The sequence below is a fragment of the Scleropages formosus genome, chromosome 6 (assembly GCF_900964775.1).
Source record: "Scleropages formosus chromosome 6, fSclFor1.1, whole genome shotgun sequence".
Lineage (NCBI taxonomy): Eukaryota > Metazoa > Chordata > Actinopteri > Osteoglossiformes > Osteoglossidae > Scleropages > Scleropages formosus.
This window is the reverse complement of record NC_041811.1, coordinates 8,530,816-8,549,212: the sequence shown is the minus strand read 5'-3', so window position 1 is coordinate 8,549,212 and position 18,397 is coordinate 8,530,816. Positions and strand designations below refer to the sequence as shown.

At 41.0% G+C, this 18,397-nt stretch overlaps 1 protein-coding gene across 2 annotated transcripts in view; it reads right to left on the bottom strand.

The window, feature by feature from the left end:
• Nucleotides 1-18,397, bottom strand: part of LOC108922696 (tenascin-like) — a 49,846-nt gene that overhangs the window by 6,676 nt on the left and 24,773 nt on the right. The window contains exons 10-13 of one of the 2 annotated variants that reach the window (XM_018732992.2): nt 16,885-17,148; nt 11,350-11,631; nt 2,026-2,298; nt 1,086-1,208 (exon numbers count right to left, since the gene is read on the bottom strand). In XM_018732992.2, coding sequence (XP_018588508.2) covers nt 1,086-1,208; nt 2,026-2,298; nt 11,350-11,631; nt 16,885-17,148 — 942 coding nt within the window. The remainder of the gene's footprint in view (nt 1-1,085; nt 1,209-2,025; nt 2,299-11,349; nt 11,632-16,884; nt 17,149-18,397) is intronic. The other variant, XM_018732991.2, reaches the window with a different exon arrangement.

Sequence of the window (18,397 nt, the reverse complement as noted above, 5' to 3'; positions counted from 1 at the left end):
CTGCTGCCTTTGGAATAGGAGGTTGTAGGTTTGAATCCCAGCTCCTGTTGTAGTATCCTTGATCAAGGTGCTTATCCTGAATTGATACAGTATAAATTGTCCTGCAAATGGAATTTTAAACACTAAAATTGTACCCAGCTGTAAAAAATGAGTAAATCAGAGTAGGTAGCTTAACATTGCATGTTGCTTTGGAGAAATGCATGAGCTAACTGATCTTATTGCGCAATTGTTTAGTAACAACCAGTTCCTTGCTGTATTATATAAATAGACAATTCAAGAAATAAGCAATGGAAGGCACTGCAGTTTCTCACAGGGTGTTTCTTTCCTGGAAATCATAATGTTCTCATCCTTACCTGGCTGCTGACTGCCCATAAATTAACTTTTGCTGAATTGAAGAGGATGTTAAGTTTTCCTGAACCTTTGCCCACTGCGTAAAGTTTTTTTGGATCTATCAGCAGAATTAATGATGTTAATGTGAATGAAACAAAGCTGTATTTTATATGGATTTTAGCACATTAAAATGTCAGACTTGAAGATCCACAGGACCGGGTGTTGTTCCTTGTGAGAGACAATAACTGGCAAGGGTTACGTAACAGACCTGGATGATTCCACTGGAAACATCTCTGGATCTTTTCTTTCAGGCTCAGCGTGCAAGTGACAACCAACCCAAGACATTGCCACTGAAACCGTTTGTTGCAGTTTTAAACCCAATTCTGTCAATGTCAGTTCTTGGTTATCACACAGAGTTCCTCCAGCATGTTTTTTCCTCTACTTGTGTCCTTACCAGTTGAAAGAACAGTGTCATTGTGATTGAGCTCATCCATCTGGTTGTTTGTCATTCCCTTCTTGTGTTTTTTCTATTTTTTTTCCAATTTTTACCATCTTTTTAAGAGAATTCAGTATTCCACTATGTGTTCAGAGGATAATTATGCAAGTCTCATGATTTTTGCTTCTGTTGAGAGTTGTCACAGCAGCTTACAACGGACAGTTTCAGTAAAACCTGCTCAGAACTGCGAACTGAAAGACTGTGCCAACCAAAGACTAGCACGAAGCACATGAAACAGCTATGCATTTTGAACACTTACCTCCCCCCTGCGGGACATAGATGACTCGATAGCTGTCCACTGGGTTACGGGGCTTGTTCCAGTTCACCTTGGCTGAGGAATTGGTGACATCTGAGAAGCTGATGCCTCTTACGGACCCAAGACCTGTCACAGGGTGGGCATCATGGCAGCACAGAAGAAGACAAAAAAGTAATAAATCTCCAGTGGATATTAGACTGAAGGGAATCTTAGAACCTGCCCTTTATAATGTCATTCTTATGGCAATGGACAAATGGAACCACACCTTAATACAACACAAAGCGATCACAGTACCGCATTTGAACATTATATTGACTCCATACCAATAAGTCCAAAGCTGAAATAATGAGTTTGCAAATGAAATGCAAGGTATTAAATCTCATCACATTTTTCACTGCCAAGCAATATTAACAAGCCGGTATCAATTTCAATACCAAAGACAAGTTATCTTACCGAGTCACATGACCTAGCAGCAAAACACAGAGCAGACATTCCTTGGAAGACATTGAGCAACCGGTGCAGGAGGATGAGCAATCAACAGAAGTCAAGAGCATGCAGACTTTAAATGTAAAAGACACAAAAAGGAAATGGTTGATAAAATGACCCGCTAGGAAAAGACACAAATGGTTCACGGCACAAATAAACAAACCTCAGATTTGACTGAACATTTTAGGGGAGTAAAATTGCACATATGCACAGTTATTGATTAATAAGAGCATAATCAGGTCACCGCAATCCATTTACAAACTACATGCGCTTGGTCGTCAGGCAAGTAGATATAGGTGAGGATAAACGTTATGGAGTTTGATAATAACTTTCATGGTGTAACAGTATGCATGGATCAGAGAGGAAAAGGTAGAATTGCAGAATTAACAGGCACACTGGGGTTCCTTGACATCCATTCACAAGTTGTATAATAACTAATGTTGGTGGGAGAAGATACCTGTTCTAGCTACACCCATCACTGGCTGGGAACGTCGTTCCAGAGTCATTCCGTACAGTTCAATGTCGTACTCGGTGCCTCCGCTGAGACCCTTTATGATCTTGGTTCTCGCTGCACCAGAAACACTGATCTCCTTTGGATGTGCAATCTTTTTGGAATCCCTGACTTTTATTAAAAATCGATCAAAGATGTCGTCTTCAGCGGTCCATGCCAGCCGAAAACTTTCAGAGGTGATGTCCGAAACAAAAAGGTGATCCACTTCAGGTTCGGCCTCTGGATGACAAGGGGGAAACTTTTTTTTTCCTTTAAATGTTACATTTTCAAACTTTTTTCATTGCATGATGATGATGAGAATGGTGATTATGATGAAGATGATGTTGGTCGTTACAGTGGTTAGATGCAAATGAGTGAGTACTCTGGAATGAACAGTAATCAGCTCGATTAATGTACTTCATCAGTCTCCGCAGATCAGCATGCTTTCAAAGGTTAGGATTCAACCTTTCCTGTTAGTTGAGACATGACGTGAGGTCACAGTAGAGCAGTTGAGTAATTCTCACAATATAATTGGAACAATCGACTCTACCGAATTGACAGAGGGCAGAATATGAGATGATTTTCCTTTTTCTTGTAAATCACATTGAATATCCAGAAATAAGAGCTGCTCACTGACTTATGCTCAACAACTTGCTCCACTGGTTCTGTCACCATGTCTTTGAGAGGAAATCTGACAAAGCAAATGTCAGCTTACTTTTTACCTTCTAACTCCATGCATCCATTTGAGACGCCCCTTGACATTCACTAGTGATTAAATAGAAAGAGTAAGTTCATGAATCAACCGACATTTCATGCTGAAAATGCCTCGTTGATGCTGCTGTGTTTCCCAGTTGACAGTGGTTTGCCAGGAGGTTGGAAGAGGACAGTCATCGCTGAGTTCAGAAGTTAAAGGGCACTTTGCTGATAGAAAAACTCCAACCACTTTAAATGCACAGTGAGTCACTACTTAATGGTTAAAAGTTGAAATTATATAGGTATTCGCAAAGTGCTTGGTCAAATGTAAAAAATACGAAGCCCTCATAAAGATGATTACTGCTTTCCACAAAAGTCAAACCAAAAGTTATGAGCACTTTAGGGTTGCCAAAAAATGCCTGACAGTGTTGAAATGTATACTTTCGTACATAGCAGTTCCATCTATCTGTTAAAACATAACGTGTTTATATTTTTGAAAATGCTGCAGGTACGTATTTCAGTGAGGGAGAAAATTACTGAGATATTCAAGAAGGGTCTCAAAACTCATATCTTGCAGATGCAGTTCTCCCCTGATCTCCAGTGTGCTCAATAAACATGTACTATGTTATCTGTTTAATAACAAAAAACCTATTGTGCACCTACTCATGTCATGTATACTGCTTTATACAGTGGTATGTGACTGTGTTCTAGAATCATGTGTCTGCATTCAAACCTCTCCATTTGTTGATGCAATGCACTTTTTGTATTGTACTCGGAGATGTTCATTGCTTTTGGAGAAAAGTGTGTGATAAATGAATAAATGTAAATGTAAATGATGTACATGTTGTTTTGACAATCTCCACTGACAATTTCTTGTGAAGGAGTAAATCCATAAGGCGTCACACATGACTTCAACATACATATGGAAATGCATGTGTGGACAAGTCAAGCCCATTAAGACACAGAAATCACAGGAAGTCTCTAGTGGTCACTCACTAACTTCTCTTTAAAAAAGCATCAGTGAAAGAATCAATATCAGGGGAAGTGACGTGAAGTTCGGAGAAATGGCAGCAGAGATTTATTTCTCAAGAAATTCGGTAATCACCTGTCAGCTTTTTTCAAACTGAAATGCAAACACATTACTGAAGCAGCTTGTAATTTTCCATTAAGTTGTGAGACCACAGAACTACTAGTTATAATACCACATATTTCAGTATTGTCAGGTATTCTTTGACATTATCACTGTGGCCATTACTTTTGGTTTGACCCCCCGTGCTTAGAACCAAACACTCACCCATGTTCATTACTTTCACAGAAAATTATTGGTGCCCTTTAAAAAATATTTTGCTGAGACAGGAATCCTGGTCCTTCAAAGCACTGGAAAATGCACAATATTCAGCTTATGAGATGCACTACAAAAGACTGGGTCATGCAGTGGAGAAAAATCTGGAGGAAAACACAGTTGAAAATACGGCAAACAGATTGCTTGTCCATATTTTGAGGGGAAATGCATGAGAGCCCCATGTCAACAAAACTGAAAGGGTGCAAGGCAGAAGTGGGAGGAAAAAGAAAGGAAAGGGTAAAAAAAGTCTGTTGAAAGAGGTAGAGCAAACAGCTAGAGTCATCAGACATAAGAATGATGGAGATAATTGTTTGTTGAGGCTTCTCTACCAAAGCATTCAATGCCAGGTGTACATTTATGTTTTGAAACACAATGCTGTTTAATGCAACACATTATGAACCCACATTAAACAGCTGACCCCCAAAATTCACACTGAGGTACTTGCCACTGAGGCCCACATTAAAACCAGTGGGTGGCTGATGTACATTGATGTAAGGATGTCCTACTCGATTTAGCTTTCAGAATATTTTTATTGCATTGCTAATCAGCCCGTGTGGAAGTCAGCAGTATTAACTTGACCAAAAAGGATACTGACCAGCCTTTTCCTGATTTGTGCACTTGCTGAGGGGGTCAGCTCAGTCCCCTGTGACCTGGCGCCCTTCCTAACATCCCAGTGCGTTGGTGGAGAGCCCTCGGTTTGTGTGGAATGATGGTACCTGTCACGGCCACCGTGGTCAGTGGCCGGGACTGCAGTCCCGACCTGGTCACCCCGGTCAGCCGGACCTCATAGCCTATTCCCGTAATCAGACCCCGGATGTCCAGGGAGGTCTGATTGCCTGGTACTATGAATTCCTGGGGGTCTAGAAGCCAGCCAGAGTCTGTGACCACAAGGTGAAAGTGGTCAAACTCGCCAGGCTGCTCTCTGTCCCGCGCCGTCCAGGACACCCGGAAACCAAATGGACTTATCTCAGAAATGTTAAGGTTTTCCACTTTGGGCAGCTCCGCTAGAGGGAACAGCCAGTTTTAATTTCGTATAGAGAAAGACAGGAACAGGGAAATGAAACAAGAGAGGGAAGGACAGTTGCAGATGAGAACACAATATTAACAAATTTCTGCATTCCAAAATACTTGTCTAGCTTTTGGTTCTGTTTTCTCAATTACAGATATTAATACCGTACTCCAAATAATAAATCATCAAGTGCAATGACTCATTCAAGCAATGTGGCTAAATATGAAACATATCAAATACCGAAGACCATGAATGATTCTTGTATGTTTTTATCCTCATACAAACAGATCACTGTATGCCACATAATTTTATTGTTTTTGCTTAGCAGATTGGAAGCTCTAAGAAAAGCTGACCCGTGAATTATGATTGCTATTTAATATTTCACAGTTCAACAATCTATTATTAAGCACTCTAAATAAAATCAACAGTCTGATAACCTGAGATTGAACTGCCTTAGTTCTCATTTCTAGTGGCTCTTTGTGTACATTGTCATCACAGTAAAAATGCAGTTGTACTATGGAAAACAAAATTGGCCATACATTCTACAAACTGGCAGAATAACGTTTTAAATCACCTCATGCTGAAGGCTTGGATGTTGTCATCGATGAAGATAAATAATGAATGTTAGACTTAGCCTTTTTGCCCGCTACTGAATAATTCTGAGCACAATTTTAATCGAGAGCTTCACAGTAGATCCATGCTATGAAAAACATTGCCAACACAGTTCCATCAGGCGAAACTGAGATAGATGCAAGTCCAACCTCTGAACTTTCTGAGGTCCAGCCATCTAGGTCCATGCGTTTACGACAGCTGTAAGATACACTCAGATGGGCGCACTCATTTTGCAGTGGAGAACAATGCAAGCAGGTTGTTACTTGCGTTGACTGAAGGGTTAGCTGGGTTAGTGCATATAGCAGGGTTCAGAGTGCAGAACGGTTAGCTGCAGGCGATATGTCTGCTTTATGTTGGGCTGTGGCGGTCAGCGGCTCATCCGAGGCAGTTTGAAAAAGAAGTGTAGCGGACAGAGGCTGGGAAGGTGACGAGAAACAGAACCAAAAAGAGTACATAATTCCATGAAACCCTTGACTTTTCAAAATGCTATTTTCAATTGCGTATTTCACGCTTACAAGTCAAGGGCTACTTTTCAACTTCCTCCTGATGAAATGAGTTTTGAAAAGGCTTTGCTCATAATCTTCTGGACAGGTGTGAACTGTTATTTTTCTTTTGCTATCTCGAGAAAGTGTTAATTCATGCGTTGTCAACATGCAGCAGACAACGCACGCTTGCACGTTTCTGAATGTTTGCTCTCAGCAAGCAAGTTGCACATCCAGAAAAGCCTTCTTATGGGGTCAGCTGTTCTGATGCATGAAGTTTATTGAAGGCTATTAAATGCTGAATTACAGAACCAGTAATTTAAACAACAGGATTTTCCAATAGCTGATTTTTGTCAGTGTACTCAAAGGCATAAAATCAGTGCATGGCAGTGGTGCCCTGAAACTACTTCAGGTGACTGGGATTAAAGTAAATGTTAACTTTTAGCTCAGACTAGACATGTTAGCATGCAAGGTTGTACAAGCACATTCAAGGTTGACCTTTGCTATTAGCTCAGAGAAAAAAGGCAAAAGCAAGCCTGAGTATATAAAAGTGCACAGTACAAGAAGGGAAAATTGAAAACGGTTTCCCTGAGAATCAGTTAATGCCCAGTAGCTATTTCAGTGCTGAAAAATATTTTGATTCTGAGCATCCGAGCTATAGGACTATGCTGGACTGGAAAATGCTGGGAGCTAGAGAAGCTACAAAGTACCTGTGGTTGCATGGGCTGAGAGGGAAGGGGTGCGGCGGCCGTGTGAGATGCCGTATAGCTCAATGTCATAGGCGGTGGCGTCCACCAGACCTGCCACAGTGCTGTTTCGGGCATTTCCAGGGAGCTGGAGCTCCAGTGTATCATACAGCTGCTCTGAGTCACTGACCCGGACAACAAATCCATCAAAGTGACCTGCAACGCTGCTCCAAGACAGCGTGAAGTTGTCTGGGCTTATGCTGGACACTGCAAGAGAGCCTAGCTGAGGGTCTGGCTCTGAGCAAAAGAAGAATACCATTTTTTTAACTTAGGTGATCTCTTACAACATTTATTCAGGGTACATTAGCACTATACACATTATACATATATAAAACTGAGAAGAATTTGAGAAGGTATCTGTTCACATCTGACAGTCTTGAACTACAGGGGATGCAGATTATGGATGTGATCAGATGAAGTGGTTTGGAAAAACCATTTCAATATTATAACATCTAATACCCTTGCAAAAAACCAATGAGTACACAAATCTCAAAGATATAGACATACGATGGAAAACACACACACACACACACATTTTCAGAACCGCTTGTCCCGTACGGGGTCACGGGGAACCGGAGCCTACCCGGCAACACAGGGCGTAAGGCCAGAGGGGGAAGGGGACACACCCAGGACGGGACGCCAGTCCGTCACAAGGCACCCCAAGCGGGACTCGAACCCCAGACCCACCGGAGAGTAGGACTGCGGTCCAACCCACTGCGCCACCGCACCCCCTGTACGATGGAAAACATTATTTTCTATAATATTTTTTACTTTGGGTGCAGTTTTTTTTTAAATGCTTTCATAATCTCATATTTACTGGATACTTAAGTGGAATGGGATACGAGACAACATTTTTGACTGTATCAAAACACACAGTCCAAATACTTTCAAATTTAAGGGATTCAAGGTGAAGCGGCCACCAGCAAGCTCTAGACAGGCTATATCACCAACCCTACCAATAAAGAAAATCGAACACAGGAAAGCGGAGCATAAAGGCAGACAACAAATACATCTGAGTGAGAGGTTAAAAAAAACAAGCCATACCTGTGGTGGCTACAGCTGTTAGGGGAGGTGTGTTCTGTCGGCCAGTACTGCCGTACAGTTTGATGCTGTACTGCGTGTCTCCTCGTAGCCCTGATATTACTGTGGAGCGCGCTGCCCCTGAGAGGGTGCGCCCCATGGCCCGCAAGGGCTGGGCAGACTCCCTGATCTCTACGACAAAGTTATCGAAAGCCTTCGCGCCCGTTCTCCAGGAGATCGACAGTCTGTCTGAGGTAATGTTAGAAACAACTAGCTTGCCCAAGTCAGGTTCTGCAGCTAATAGAGGAGAGGAGAGTCAGAGTTTGTTTGGAACAGGGCAGCTCATTTCTCTCTTACCTACAGTATCATGCCAACTCACATTATTTCATTTTTCACTTTCCCACTGTAAGGAACCAACAATCCCCCATCATGGTAAAAGTAAAAATGGCCTTGTAGTTTAGTTTGCCTTAAAATTTCATAAAATCTCAGTGTCAACTGGGTAAATGCAATACACATCGAAGGGGGACCGGGTTGGGAAGAAATGGCAGATTATGATGGAAATGATTAAATTGAAAAAGGAAAGGCATTGCAATACCTGTCGTGGCAACGGTACTGACAGCTTGCGTTCTCACCCCTTTTAGAACCCCGTAGAGGTAGGCTATATAGTCAGTGCTTGGGCTGAGGCCCTCAATGTCGTGGGACAGTGCATTGTGGGATAGATTATATTCCGTAGGCTCCAGCAGCCAGTTGGAATCAATGATTTCCAGCACATAGCCCTCAAAGTTGCCTTCTGTGCCGTTCCAGGAAATTGTGAAACTCTCTGGAGTTACGTTAGAAACAAGGAGTGTACCAACTGTGGGCTCCGGCACTGAAGGAAGAAACGGTTATTTGCCTTTTAAGCATGCTGCCACAAAAGGGCATTATGACACAGTGAATGTTCTTCAAAGGGGGTACAATACACCATAAAAGTCTCATAAGTGCAGAACATGAAGTATGTCACTTGAATTTTCTGCCAGGCATGTATTGCTGTGAAAGCAAATAAAACATCTGATTGCAAGGTATAAAAACTTTCTTTTGCTAATTAATTCTTCTAATTCAGTGTAGATCTGCAATGCCCAGTTATGCCCTTTGAGGGATGCAAGGTTTATGGCTTTTTCGTGGGTCCTGGTGAATTTTTTAACTAGAGTGCTTGTGTAGAAATCATTTGCCTTTTTGTCCGATCTACTTCTAGCTGTTGACTCATACCTGTAAAAGCCAACCAATGTCGTCAATTACCAGTTCATCAAAATGGAAGTTTCTGTGAAAAACGAAGTGCTATCCTAATTTTTACAGACTAATCTGACACCCAGACAAAACACAACAAATGACCAAAACAAACACTGAAATTGCTATAGGATTAGTTAGAAGTACTTTTTGAACAGCTAATTTAAGACTATAGCTAAAGTTTTTATGGCCTTTAATTATTAACGCATTTCAGTGATGCGGTGGTCTCGTTTCATAGCATACTGTGGTGTCAAAGCAGATGGCTCACAAAATATTTCACACATGGAACACCCATAGACGTTTCATTACAGAATGGAAACAGCTTGCAACGACCTACTTGGGTGTTTTGCTTCATGTATTTTTTAATCCAATTTTTCTTTTTTTCGACTTTTAAAGTCAAGGTTTTTGTGATTTTACGAGTAGGTTTTTTCAGTTTATTTTGTTTTACATTCAACTTTTCATTTGGTTATGGATGTATACAATGTATACAAAATTGGCCTCCAGATCATCAGAAATGTTCAGAGCTGTGAAATCAGTGAATTCAACATATTTCAGGGCAAAAAGTAAATGTAGTCTGTAACAGATTATGCAACATATTTCAAGTGTTTCATCTGTATTTGATTAGCTCAGATATGGAAATGGATGCATACATATGGATGTTAACAGCAGAGGAAAAAGATGCCGTGATTTGGTATGCATGTGAAACTAAAATGTTGCTATGGGAACATATAGAGCATGCTCAGAAGTGTTACAGCAACACAGACCTGAAGGACAAAAATGTCAGTAAGAACATCAGATAGAGTTCTTGTAATAGGTGACGGAATACCTAAATAAACACAATTCAGATTTTTCTCAGATAAAGAGAATGCAGAAAATACTGTTGTTTACACTTTGTCTTTTAAAAGTCTCCACAAAATCTGAGGAGTAACAGTAACCCAAAATCTCAGCATACGCACATTAGCCAAATGCAATAACTACTCAGATCAGTGATTAGATCCAGATGATAAACATGCAAACAGGCTGAGAACTGCTCATAGCTAGAAGGTAGTATGCCAGTCAGGGTCAAAGTCCGTTTTCTTGGGTATATTTTTAAATATCATACTTAAAGTAATGGCTCTGACCATTGAGAAATTATGGCCACAATTTGCTCTGTGATACTTTTCAGTTTTTGACTTTGATATTGAGAATTATGCATATTGTATGACTTATGTTTAGGTTTGGATGAAGGGGATGGATGTATACAGGTCGTAGCATGTTTGAACGTTTTCGCAGAAAATAATGAGAATCATCTGGTTAAGGGATTCAAAAAGGCAAATGGGCGGTTTGGAACTGTTAAAAATTGTGACTAAATTAAGTTAGTTATGATTCTTGGAAATTAGGCTAATAATCACCATTAAACAACAAACACAACTTAGAACGTGTGTGTGATTTGCTGTTCTCATCCCTCCATACGCATACACTTGCCAGGAAACATGTGAGCACAAAACAGACGGAGAATGAGAAAGATATGCATGTCTGAAATAAGCCACATTTTTAAGGACAGGCAAAGTAATGGTTTGTGCCAAATGTTTCCTTCCTGATCTTTGCAGCATTGATTTATGCTCAAGTCTGAATAAGAGCCATCCTGGTTGACACCACAGGTTTGGACCAAACATGTCAAAACTTGGTAATAAGTTAATTACTTGGTGGTCCCACACACAAGAGGTCCAAAATCAAAAACCCGAAAGTTCTTGGTTTCGGTTACATTATGGAGAAGTGATCTTCCTCTGTCTCTCAGAGTTGCTGAATTCCTTTCAATATTCAAGAAGGGTCTCAAAACACATCTCCGTCTGACCCAATCCTTCCTTCATTTCCTATCTGCTCCAAAAACGTAAAGTTCATTACCACCTTTCTACTCCTTCTATATGCAGCTACTCGTGCAATGTGTATGATGGCATTGGACAATCTAACTGTGATTTCAGAATCACGTGTCTGCATTTACAAGTCTCAGTTATGTATTTTTGTCTAAGTTGTACGTTGCTTTGGAGAAAAGGATCTGCTAGCTGAATAAATGTAAATGTAAGTTGAGAAGCAAGGGAATGTGTGATAGAAGTGTGCAGTTTCAGGGCCTGTTGTAGTGAATACCTGTGGTAGCTTCGGAGAGGGTCGCCTCTAAGAGGGACCCCCGGTATAACCCACGTAGAGAAATACGGTATGAAGTGTTGGGGCTCAGATGGGTTATGCCCAAACTCCAAGTGTCACCGGAGAGTGTGTGGTTTTGGCTCTCAGTGGTACCCTCCAAATCTGCGACCTCAATGAGAAAGCCATCAAACGCCACCACACCAGTTGCATTCCAGGACAGGTGGAAACTGCCCCACGTCACATCGGAGACCGTGAGGTTCATCACCAGTGGCTCTGCCTCATTCTCTGGTTCACAAAAAACACCACATCAACATCAAGGTGACAGGTGCACAACTTGACCTTTTGAATGGACAGGTGCTACTCATGCAATGTGTATGATGGCAGGTGCAACCTCAAAGTCTTAGGATGATATTTTTTAATTTTGATTGACATCCAAAAACTGAATATCACACGTCAACCACATGGAACCTAAGCCGAGGACTGTATTGGTTTAAGCTTATTAATAAGAACTGGTCAAATTAAACAGTTTTAGTCAAGCAAATTCATAAGCTGTTTTAAACATTTCGCAGAGATTCCAATATGACTTTAAAGAGAATGTTTCTGTTATACTTTGAGATTGCACACTGGCTATAAGCCAATTAAAAGACAAAACAGGAAACTAATAAAATGTGTTAATTTGGGGTGTATAGATACATATCTACTCTATCTAAATGACAGAGAGGAGCATGTATGGCGCAGGACTTGTGGTAAAAAAAAAAATCTGCAAGTTAAAATTCCTTAAACATCACTGACTGCTCTTGTACATTCAAGAAAAGCCCTTAAAGACATTGGTGTTAGTAATATGCAGATGAATTTAAGCAAAAGCATTACACACTGCCGTGTGGTCTCACTGCATATAATGTGGTCTTTAGCATAATATAGTATACTGGTATATACTACATTTAAGAGCCTCAAAACCATCCACTGTTCGTTATAGCTACAGTTCATGCTGGTACAATATTGGGGTTTGGTACATAAAGTTAGGTCCTGTAGTTTTTCAGGCATTTTCAGGCCATATTTTTCAGGCCATTTTTCTCAGGGCCCTGAGAAACTACATGTGCAGCTTACACAGAAAAGAAAATATATACAGTGTACTGTATATGATTTTGATGAGATGAAAGTTGTGAAATGATGATAATGATAATAGACAATATCAGAATGAAGAAGAAGGTGATGATGATGATGATGATGATATAGAGAAAAGATTCAAGAAGAGATTTTAGGTGTTTTTTTGAGACGGTTTATAATTACAGGACATAAGATATTCCTGTAACCTATACCGTACGTATGTATATAGGTGGCCATAGAGCTTTGATTCTTCACTGAAACTTGCAGCACAGTTTTCTAGAATGTAAAAATCTGCTAATGGATTCTAACAAAAACATTAGACCAAATAGATCAATAATCAATGTTCACAAGTAACACTGTAATGGGCATATTAATGCTTTAAATTCTGAAGAAGTTAAATCGCGAAAACATGTCAGAGGACTTGTTTATTCTTCTCTTTTGTGTTATTCAAATTGTAGAATTTTTTTGCCAAAATGATTTAAAGAGTACAGAAAGAAGAGCTTGAGAAATGAATGAGAAAGTTGATATGGATGGAGAATGAAGACAAAGATCTGGATGGTGAATGATGAGATGAACAAGGACTCGACCAAATACCTGTAACAAAATCAGCTTTGGGAGATGGAGACGGTTCCGCCTCTATGATCCTGTACACAGAAACGTTGTAAGAAGTGCTTGTTGATGAGCCATCAGTAGGAGGGCTCCCAGTGATCAGTGGTATACCGGTCTCATGAGTTACAGTGGGCTCCATTCTGGGGTCCACCTCCACCAGGAAGTTGTCCAAAGACCCATCTGCAGGTGCTTGGGTCGTGCCTGGGCTCGACTGAGTTGGGCTGCCAACATTGCTGATACTAGTGAGCATGACCTCCCCTGGCAAGTCTGAGGAGGAGTGGTTTGGCCCAGCACCTGTGGTCCCCACGAGGGGTTGAACTGAGGGAACTTCTGTTGTAAAGGAAGCGGATGGAATGACTGTGGATTTCAGTGCCCATCTCGACGTGGGCGTGGGTGCATTTTTCACATTCAGTGCAACTATATCCAGAGTCGGGCCAGACTTGGGTGCTAAACAGAAGCACATTTGACACATTAAAAGATGGTTACCGACAGAAGAAAATGGAAAAGAAGAATAAAATGAGCAATCTAAAGCAGAAAAGAGTTCTTGAAACATCACTGCTGAGAAAACACCCATACCTGATAAAAGATCTACCCAAAGAAATGAAAAAATATTCACCTGTAGGGAACATTGTATTTGTTGGCATCTACTGATGTTTTAAGAGATTTGAAAGTATTTTGCATTGCAAAGCCCCGCTATCCACTCGATCCGCGACATGAGCAAGATCTTCATTGACACGGAATGCACCCTCCAAGGTAACTGACACATGCCCTCTTTTTATACATTCCCGATACCTGCATGCAACAGCCACTCATGCCAAACTGCTCTTTATTAATGGCTCTAAACAAGACCCATTAATCTTTGAAGGTGCCGTGTAGTCCACTGCAGCAGAAGTACACGCCACACTTCAAGGTAGGAAGAGGAAGATGTGCACATCATCACTGCTTCCTGGTTGGTTGCATGGCTGAATGGCATCAGCATTTACGATCAAGCAGATTGCTTCAAGATGCAAGATGCAAGTTAAAAATCATTTCCTTCTGATGCATATTCAAAATGTTGCTGGAATTCACATGGTAGGTCAAGACAATAAGGATGGAATGGATGGCTGGTGATAGGCCAACAGAGTGAATAGCTGCTTTAAAGAGTTGGGATGGGAGAACGTTTTAAGAAACAAAAAAAATACTACGATCTAATCCACCAGTTTTTTTGAATTAATGGATAAGATACATTTTTGATAGCAAATGACCTTAGCAAGTGACCCTGCATGTAGTTCAACCATTTAAATAATGGTTTGCCAAGATCATGTTGAAGTGGGTAAGCTAATGAAATCAGGTGTTAAGGGAAAAAATAAAACAGAAATTGTCTTCATTTTGTTCTAAGTTCAAAGACATTACTGTTTTGCATACTTTTTCATTCTATTCAGTTTACAGGATTTTTCCTTATGGATTAATACCATTTTGGTGGTGGAGTTCAGGATCCGAGTCAATGCACTTTGTGCTTTGAAGAACACATTTTAAGCAAATATTTTAGTTCTGAAATAAACCCTTCTGTTCAAGGAAATGCCACATTTGTTTCAAAGTGATACCTAAAGACCAACTGCACTGATTTAAAAAGCAATCAGAGGCACAAAAATTCTAGTAAATCTAATTTCAGTACTAGTTGCTCATTGTGATTGCTCATTTAGTCTCTGCTGTTGAATTACGAATAACAAAGCCATACATTTTATATTAGGAACTGACCTTGATTCCTTCTGTCCACAGAAAGTTTAAATTTCTCTCATTTTCCAACCACAAAAAGCAACCCACTCTGTGTCTGAGGCCTGGACTTTAAGGCATGCACATGGGGATGAGCTAAGGGGACTTTTGACGGGTCCCTTTGATGATATGGTCAATGCCTTGGGCGTGCAAGCCAAGGTCTACTCCAGGTCATGCCATGCTGAATGCTCCTCAGCGTGCGGGAGCGAGAATGTCATGCTGAGGCCTCAATACAAGGCATCAGTCCCCCAGTCGAAACAAAGAAACAATGTCATATTTACTCTGGTTCATGTAATAAAGGCGAGCAGAAGAAAAGGCTGGCTGTTGTGCAGCCTAAACAGTAAATACCTGTAACAGCAATGGTTTCAAGAAGCGAGGATCTTTGGATACCATTTGTTCCATAAAGCCTTACTTGATATGCTGTAGATGCCTTCAGGCCTTGGATTCTAGTGCCTGTGGCATCTCCATGGATTTTGACTTCCATTTTATCCCACAATCCCATGACGTCTCTACATTCTACAATGTAACTATCAACATATGCCTCTGACTCCCATGAGAGAAGGAATCCATCAGATGTTATGCCTGAGACTTTCAGGGCCCCCTTCTCATCCTCTTGCCCCATCCCTGAGGATTCGGGATCAGAGGTATCTATAGACAGAAAGCTAATCTTATTCTCCTCAGAGCTGTTGGTAGCTGTGAGCTCAGGGACAGAGTCAGCTATATAGCGAGTGAAAGATGCTACAAGAAAAAAAGCACAACACAGAAAAGGCAAATCAATATGAGGGAGAGTTTAAGGTGTAGGCATCTTTACATTTGCTTTGGGTAAAGCTGTGGTAAAAATAAAATTCTTTCAGTCTTTGCGTGCTCTTCTCCCCACATCAACAGAAGAGCTCAGCAGCTGAGGCTCATCAATGGCACTGACCCCAGTTCCCTGTTCTTCTTGCAGTTGTGTTACCGTGATGCTAAGAGTTAAGGGTTTGACTTAGGTGATCACAAGGATGAAAGCATGAAATCAGGTGTAGCCCTTCTCTGTGATAGACGACCCTCTGGGAAATAAACAGAGACCCTGCGGTTCATATGGAATAGTTGATATGATTTATGAAACACCTGTTTGTTTGGTATGTTACACCATACTGGACATCCAGTTCAAGTCTGCAGTGTGCCAAAGGTGGTCTCAGAAGATTGCTTCTTTACTCTCCTCCAGTAGCAAAAATCTAAGTCCTCCATCTGTCTCCACAGAACATTTGTAGACTGTGAGCGAAACCTTTTTACTGTTGTCTAAATATTTCCATGAGTCTTTTTCAGAATTGTAACTCCTGACATCCTGCTAATATATTCTATATAGCACTATTTTCCAAGCAAGTAAATTCTGTGAAAATATTTAACTACAGCTGTGAAACGGATCTTGGGTGAGGTTTGACTCTGTGGGTCATGGGCTCACTCCCCTGTGAGCTGGATGTCATTTATTGGGTGTCAAATATTCTATTTTTGCAATTCAGCTAAAGGACAAAGTAGAATTATCCCACAAATTTTGTATGTAGAAATGAGAATGAAGTAATTGCACACATATTTCAAGGGATGATAACAGGTAAGATGAGTGAATATTTCCCTTGGAGACCACAAAGATATCTCCAAAGACAGCAGAACAGTCATCACAGGTTGTTTTCTGTGCTCAACAGGAGCTGGCTCTATGTACTGTATCTAAGACACAGTGGAAATAAAAGTAAGAAAGACCTTTTTTTAAGACAAATGTGTTTTACCCTCATGCCGTTTTAATTTTCCTATAATTGTACAGTTTTGCGAAACACTGCATGCTTGAGCATGAGTCAAAAATAATTTTCATGCATTTTTTTCGGTGTTTTACAAATTTTCCCCTGCCGACAGCATTATCTCAAAACATAATCAGAGAACAGGTTCGTTGGTCAACCTACAAATGGAAAACATTTTGCCAAACTAAAACTCTGCAACCCTTTGGGAAAACCTCACTGTGCGAGGCCACAGTACAGTACTAGAACAGAAGGTACTGTCTGCTCAAGGCTTGGTAAATGGTAACTCACCCCACACACTCACCTGTGGATGCAGAAAGTGTAGCTTGGTTGCTCTTCTGTCTTCCCCTCTCTGCCACCAGGGAGATGTTGTATTGCATGCCTGGGTTCAGGCTGTTTATGGTGTATGATGTGGCATCACCTGGCACCACTACCTCCTCTTGCGGGCTGTCAGCTGAGACATAGTTCAACCTGTAGTGATCAATCTTGGCCCGTGGTCTCCTCCAGTTGATGGTGAGGCTGGTCTCTGATGAATCGCTTAGCTCCAGGTCTCTGGGTGCATCTAGGTCTTTGTGAAGGAAAAGGGGATAATGTCACAACTAATAATTCTGTCACATGTTCATCAGAAATCACTGTGATTATTGCCATATAGGAAGACTTGGACTGATATATTTTCTTGTTGTGTGTGCTATTGAGTGTGGGACGTACCGGGGCTTCATCACACAATCCATGAAGTGCAGTAAGTTTAAGTAACTAGTTAAAATCTGCAATACTTAATTATAAGGGACAAAACCCATTTTAGGGACAGCATATTATAGCTGTTTGAGACCTTGTTATCGAAGAACCAAGTTTGAATCTCACCTCCTACTGCAATTCCCTTCATAAAAGTACTTACCCTAAATTTCTCCAGTGAAAATTACCCAGCTGTACATATGAGTAAGTGGTTCAGTATACAGGGTGTGGTGGTGCAGTGGGTTGGGCCGGGTCCTGCTCTCCAGTGGGTCTGGGGTTCGAGTTCCGCTGGGGGTGCCTTGCGATGGACTGGCGTCCCATCCTGGGTGTGTCCCCTCCCCCTCTGGCCTTACGCCCTGTGTTGCTGGGTAGGCTCCGCGACCCCGTGTGGGACAAGCGGTTCAGAAAATGTGCGTGTGTGGGGGGGGTTCAGTATACAAACATCACATTATAAGTTTCCTAGGACAAAGGTATCTGTTGGGAGTTCTATTCAATATGTACTCATATTGATCACATGAGCTTTGTAGGTGATGTGTTCTGATGAAGCACGTATATAAATAAATGTTCTTCTCTTCCGGTTTAAGGAAACCGATGGTGTGAGTGTGTACTCTGTTAGTTGTGATTAATTTACCATTTCTCTAATGCGTAGATGGCTGCGCCAACAGTATCAGCTAAAAAAATGGGTGGCAGTCACTGTATTATAACAAGACAGCAACACTGTTTGTGTTCTCTCTCCCTTTATGTTCAGTTAAGTGTGGACCACGTCTTCTATTCCCATAGAGAACTTAATATGCGGTCAGGAAAATAGTAAACGTGTAGAATTCAAATTATAGCATGTTTATAACAGGACACGTGGACAGATGATCGCATGTGTAAACCAAGCGAGATCGTGCTAGAAATATGCATTGTGATCTCATTGTGCATTATATTTTGCGTTAGAGGTTCGTTGCTGCAGTTCGTTGTGATTCCGGTAAGTTTATTTGTTGCTACTGTTATATCCCGATGCACATTCATCTCATGTAGTTGTACGGATAGATAGAAGCAGTCTTTTGTGTATTTGAGCAGTTGTCGGTTGTATGTATTTA